Source organism: Hypomesus transpacificus, chromosome 19 (genome assembly GCF_021917145.1).
Source record: "Hypomesus transpacificus isolate Combined female chromosome 19, fHypTra1, whole genome shotgun sequence".
Lineage (NCBI taxonomy): Eukaryota > Metazoa > Chordata > Actinopteri > Osmeriformes > Osmeridae > Hypomesus > Hypomesus transpacificus.
In genome coordinates, this window is record NC_061078.1 from 9,831,687 (window position 1) to 9,838,299 (window position 6,613).

Below are 6,613 nucleotides of genomic sequence, written 5' to 3' on the forward strand. Positions count from 1 at the left end.
AAATTTGTTAGTGAAAAATGCAATATTTGCAATTATAGTCTTACTAGTGTCAACTGATCCGATTGTTAATTTTGCTACTACTGATTCTTGAGGACATTTTATGGAGGATATTCCTGGGACACCACACCATTGGTTTAAGGATGTCTGGACGTCCATAAACAGTGCACTGGTCCCAGAACTGCCCTATATATACCCTCATCATACATCTTCTCACTTGTTTGCCAGTCTCACACATCTCTGTGCCAACAGAACTGCTCTTCTTCTTCACTCATAGGTGAGATTCTTTTCATTCCTTTATTTATGTTTGGCTTGTTTATCATCAGGTGTTAAGTATCATGTGTTTTCCAATAAACAGATAGTTACACTATCTGTACACAGATGTCTGAGAAGATGGGTAGGGTTGGTTTAAATCCACAAAAATGTATGCTTTTAATGATAGCTCACAGCGGGGTCAGTGTCCTGTTTGTCTCCCTTGGCAGTGGGTTTTTGGTACTACATTTAAGATATGAAAATGGTTGTCTGATAAAATACACCATCCTCAGTTGCTGTAATTTATTAAATCAATGGATAGATGTCTGTTTATTTCCATTACAATTAATTCAGTTCAATAGATTAATTCTAATCAATTTATTTAAGTAAAAACAGAAGATTTTCAATAGGTAAATAATTGTCATACCTACTTCATTGTGTCAATATCCCAGAGGTAGTTGTGGCGTCACTTGCCATCTAGTCTAAACTATTCAGAGTAGGCACCCAGTGGGACCTTTTGATAGGTTTTGTCTTGGAAGACTTCAAGAAAATTCCAATGAAGGCAGGACCATTCTCAGCTGTTGTGGTTTTGGGGTGTGCATGTGTGACCACCTCAGTGAGGAATTCACTGAATGAGCACCATATGAAGACAACAGATGCTCCAAACCCTTGCCAAATATAGACATGTGTGCTTTAACAAAGTTTCAAAGTCTGAAGATAAAAAGTGTCTTCAAACTCTGGAGGATAGGGACACAGGAAACATATAACAAGTAAACCTTTTCTATTCAAAGGGAGGGTCTCAACCACCAGCGAAGATGTCTGAGTAAGTGATAATTCTGGTATTGTTTTCTCAAATGCTTAGCTATAGTGCTTTTGAGTATCAATGGTAGCATAGAGACAGCAAATGGCATTGATTAGATACCTACCTTTGGTTATACATTTTACATCATTGCATTCTTTGTTCCCTCAACTTCTTGAAAGTAAAAAGATGACATCAAGCCGCAGGCATCATCTGAAGGTAAATACACAAATGTAGAGACACGAACAAAGTGAAGTTGAACCCCCCTCACTGAGTAAAAAGTTAATATAGCATTTTAAAATGTCTATGGACAAATAGGTATTGTATTTCATTCACTTTTCTGATTTTTCAGAGATCTAGATAAAACCATGTCTGTAACAGTAGTCACCACAGCAATATAACCAAGAGCAATAATAATCTGTTTAAACTGCCTTTTTTCTTTTTAGTTATTTCTCCATCACTGAAAACTGTGCAATCTCCATGAAACCATACTCTGACGCCATGAAATCTAATATAATAGTTAATCTGGCCTTGTGCAAAGTCACTGTGTAACTGGCCACAGTAACCCTTTTATCTGATCTATGTTCCAGAGTTTAATACTCCACATAGGTCACAAATGGTTGGAGCAAGAGGCCACCAAGGCTGTGCAAGAGAAGCAAATATACATGGAGGAGAACTGCCCTGTTTTATCCCTCCCTGGAAGCATGCTGGAGCTGCAGGTACACTCCATCTGGAGAAAGTCATCTGGATTTCTTGGGGCCCACATTATATCTGTCCATTATCTGCTAAGGTTGTATATTATCTGCAACTGCCATATACTGCTAGTCTGCAAGGTGATTTTATCTCAACACATCTTTACTTTTTTCTCTAGGATCTGTGCAAGAAGCTACATCATCAGATTGATGTTGTTGATGAGGAGAGATATGACATGGAAAACAAAGTCACCAAGGCCAACAAGGAGGTGTAGCCTTTTCCACCCATTTACATAGTAATCCTTTTTAGTTTAACGTATTCCAAAGTATTTCATTCTTCATACTTACGAGACACACTGTCTAGTCTTCAACGATAATAGGTCACGGGTAATATACAGTATACAGTACACAATATGTTTTTACCATATATCCTTATTTTTAAATATTTGACAAAGGCTACAAATGTTGTGATTTAGTTTGATCCTGCCAGTAGAAGGAGGGCTTGTCTGAAAAAAAATTCTCTCTATAAACAGATTGAAGATTTGAAGATGAAAGTGCAGGACCTAAATGGAATGAAGTTCAAGAAGCCTGCCTTGAAGAAAGTGCGAATGTCTGCTGATGCTATGCTTGCTGCTCTGCTGGGCTCCAGACACAAAGTAGATCTGGATCTGAGGTCCCACTTAAAACAAGTTAAGAAGGAGCACAAGGAAGAGGTGGGTCAACCAAACTTGCTATTCAGTCATTACCTTTCAAAGAAGAGCTCATTTTAACTATGACTCTTAACCACAGCATTCATGTCTTCTCTTAAACAACAGGAAATACAGACCGGTGATTGGCGAAAGAACATTGAAGATAAGGCTGGTATGGACGGAAGAAAGAAGATGTTTGAGTCTGAGGCTTAAATCCTTTCTAAATGTCTAAACACATTCAGTTGCAATCATATACTTCCATGATCTCTCGTATGTCCTTATGAAGTTTATTATATTCTCCTCCCAACCAGTGTAAAGTAATAAGCGCCTGCCCCCCATGTTTTAGATGGTGTGAATAAATTCCAGAAAAAAAATATGTCTTTGTTCAACGTGTTAGACTCTGCACAGCCCACACAGTATACAGTAGCATACTGCATTAGTATGTCATAAAAAGCAACAGGAGTTTCTAACAAGTTCTGTATCAGTTGCAATACATTTAAGCATTACAAACCAGTAGCAGCTGAGCAAGCACATTTGCTAAAAAATACTGAACTAAACATTGTCTTTGAATGGAAAAATGGGAATAGGTAGAGTTCAGTGTTAAAGCATTTTCCTGCTGATGTCACAGGTTAAAAACTCCCCCTGTACGTCACTTTGGGTAACAGCGTCTGCTAAACGAGTTAATGATGATGTAAACTTGACTGGTCCGAGATGTCAGTGAAAGCTGTGTGGTCAAGATAAGACAGAGATTGAGGCTCTCCGTCTACACTCGTCTCCATTCAAAGTACAAACTTCAACGTGTTTACACTTACAGGCTTATCTGTATGCCGAATGACACCTGGGAGAGCACTTTGATTGTGCTACTGTGTTATGCAAATAAACATATGATGTTGAGGTGCATTTCAATGGTATAAGCTACTTAGCTACTCATGAGATGGGCACATATACATCTAGTAATGGATGTATTTGAACATGTAAAACCATTCAATAACATGGCTTGTTTAGAAATTGTAGTGGAGAGTAAATATCAATGATTCTATAATTTACCCTGTACCTTGCTGTGGAGAGACAATGTTTTGTTGTTTTGGATGACAATTTCCTCCACAAGGTGGCACAATGTGATCAGTGTAGAGCTCTGGAACATGCATACATACATACCCACGATAACTATAAATGACTGCTGTGTCGATAGTTCTCTTCTCAAATATCATGATTTAAAAAGGGACATATCACCACCTTCCTCTTAATGTACTCACTTGCACCTCTCTCTCTTTTTCTGAATCTCTCACACACACAAACACACACACCACACAAATGGAAACGTTTCAAACATGCAGAATTTTAAAGTTATACCCAGTTGCCTTTTGAAGGACCATCTCATTGAGAGATATGAAATATTTCTAGGACCCCATGATTAACCTTTCGTTCAGTGTGACCAATTTAAGCATCCTCTAAACTCCAAAAGTCCTCCAAACTTCCTTCTATGATGAAGCAAGTGTCTGGCAATACACCATTCTTCCCCCTTTGTCAATGTGATCTTAAAATATCTTGAGCTCAAAAAGACTGCTACGCTGGGCGCCCCTCTTCAGTAAACCTCATAGTAGGAAGCCCAAGACAGTGGGCGGATTCTTCCACCCCACTTTCGTTTGGAGTGATTGACGCCCAGAGGACCAGTGCTTCCACTTCTAATGACAATTTAGAGGATTTCAAAGTGAAGAATACTGTTACAACCATCATGTTACGCAATATATTTTTTTGGGGGGGGTTGTCTGATGATCTGTGTGGATGGCAATGTATGTTTATGAGTTAAAGGTGTTGTGCTGATATGAACCTTTGAAAGGAAACTAAAAGATCTTTGAGAGGTTCTCCTTTACTCTGGGTTCACACAAAAGCCATTATTTATGGTCATTGGACAGATGGAAGTATAAAATAGGAACATGAGCTTACATCCCTCCAGGACAGAGTTCCAGTTCAGAGGCCCAGTGTCCTCTTTTTACCAGCAGGGGGAATACGTGTGCTGTCACATTGTTTGTTTAGTCTTGTTTAGTGTTGATACCCTCCCAATGTAAAAAACAATATGTCAATAAATATAATATCCTCATTGGCATTCCATTTTGGGTTTTAATGAGAATTAAAACCCTTAATTCTTTAAAAATAATTAAGTCATGCAACCTCCTACAGTAGCTCACCCTTAGGATGGACCAACTGGCTACTGGTGGGTGGACCCAAATGCACGACTCCACTGAAGGTATGGTTGACTGGTTTATTTGAAATGAGGTTAAGGAGAACGAAGGAGATCCGGTGGCGCAGGCAGGTGGGGCAGGCAGGTGTGGTAGGCAGGCAAGCGTGGCAGGCAGGCTGATGAACCGGGGGATGTGGCACGGTCTATAGCAGGCAGAGAGAAACCGGATATTTAGGGGTGCACTAGTTAGTTTACCTTAGCATGGGAGCCGATACTAACACGTCTTGTTTGTATTGAACTGGCGACGAGTGACTGGAAAACCAGGGTTGAAATACTGTGGTGCTGATGAGGGGATGAGTTGCAGTTGTGTCAATAACACAGGAGGGATGGAGTATGGCAGGAAACCTGGAGCCAACACCTGGGAAAAAACATAAAACCTGGCCCGGATCAGGCCGGGGACATAACACTTACATTTGAATAACTAACTTCCAGCATCCCTGATTGAGGATCAACCTTCACAAAAGAGGACTTTTTAAGACTCAGTAGATGTTAAAAAGGTTTCCTTTACCACTGTAAAGATGTGCTTTGTAAGGTCAATAACCATTTCCATTTGCTGGGGTGTTTGTGTAAACACCCTTCAATCTCTTACTATTCAAGCTGGTGTGTAAGTGACCTCATATCAAACACACCACTCAGGCAACTACAAGTGGATGCTCCAAAATGGTTAGGTTGTTCAAAAGTTAACTGTTTTGTTGAAATAATTTAATATCGTATTTTGTGTTACCCTAAATGACAGTCACTACCAATACATGTTTGATACACAGACATCATAGAGACAACATGTTTTAAGCTGAGGTGTTTGACAAGGACAAGTGTCTTCTTCAGACAACCGCCTGGTGGTCCCACCTCTCAAGACCGCCCGGTCCCAGCACAAGCTCTTCTCCTGCCTGGCACCCCAGTGGTGGAATCAACTCCCCACCTCCATCAGAGACACGGACTGTCTCTCCACCTTCAAGAGAAGGCTCAAGACGCACTTGTTCCGGGAGTACAATGGTACTTAGGAATGGTTTGCTGAATCCAACGCTAGTTTCCTCAAGGTTCACAATGACTCTTGCTTAGACTGTTGCTCTTGTTGGTTAGTGGTAGCTGATTTAAACTGTTGTATTCTTCTTTTTTAGTTAATCCTATTTTTATTGCTTTCCTACAGGTACACCTGCACTTAGAGATCAATGTTGTGTAATTTTAACTTGTTTAACTACATGCTCTTATGGTCTCTTCCCTTTAGCACTATTTTTTGGTTGTTCACAATATGTACTTCTTGTCTTTGACTACCCGCAATGCTGTGGGGCTATCTTGTTGTTATTATCAGTGACCTATGCACTTTGTGAAGCTCTCTCTTGGAAGTCGCTTTGGACAAAAGCGTCTGCTAAATGAATAAATGTAAATGTAAATGTAAAGTGGATACAAAAATAATCGTATAACAGTTTTCCCCTGATTATATCCATTTTGGTGACCATGTGTGATCTCTATTATTACTTATGGAGAGTTAGTTCAGTTAAGCAGCTGTTCTATTTACTCTCCAATGTTGTTTTAGAAATACAAGTGGAAACAGCTGATGGGATTGTTTGGACTGAACACACACACACACAAAACAAAATCATATGTACAGTATGCACACACACACTGTCACTCAACAATACTGTAGGAAAAGCTAAATCTGTGGGACTTTGAACTTCCAGTTCTGTACTGGGATGTTGGTTCCACTGGTTCACAAACGCCAATGCAATATTGCATAGGCCTATACAAAATGTTACTATACAAACTATTAATACTTTCTAACATACCTTTTCATCATATATTGCACTGTGACTTGACCAGTAAACGTCAAGTCACAAGTTTTAGTGGTTTCAATGCTATGTGCTGCTGCTTTGACTCTGTTTTTCCCCAAACCCTGCTTTACAAGGGACCTGGCAACTCCAATGGTTTGGTGTGGGGGGTTGAG

General features: G+C 39.7%; 1 protein-coding gene across 1 annotated transcript; it reads left to right on the forward strand.

Annotated features, from left to right (window-relative positions):
* Positions 1–224: 224 nt before the first annotated feature.
* Positions 225–2,769, forward strand: LOC124481637 (troponin I, fast skeletal muscle-like). The gene is made up of 7 exons (XM_047041757.1): positions 225–274; positions 1,041–1,072; positions 1,231–1,267; positions 1,639–1,767; positions 1,920–2,009; positions 2,274–2,453; positions 2,556–2,769. The coding sequence occupies exons 2-7, from the start codon at positions 1,065–1,067 to the stop codon at positions 2,640–2,642; spliced, it is 531 nt and encodes a 176-aa protein (XP_046897713.1). The 5' UTR covers positions 225–274; positions 1,041–1,064; the 3' UTR covers positions 2,643–2,769.
* The last annotated feature ends 3,844 nt before the right edge of the window (positions 2,770–6,613 follow it).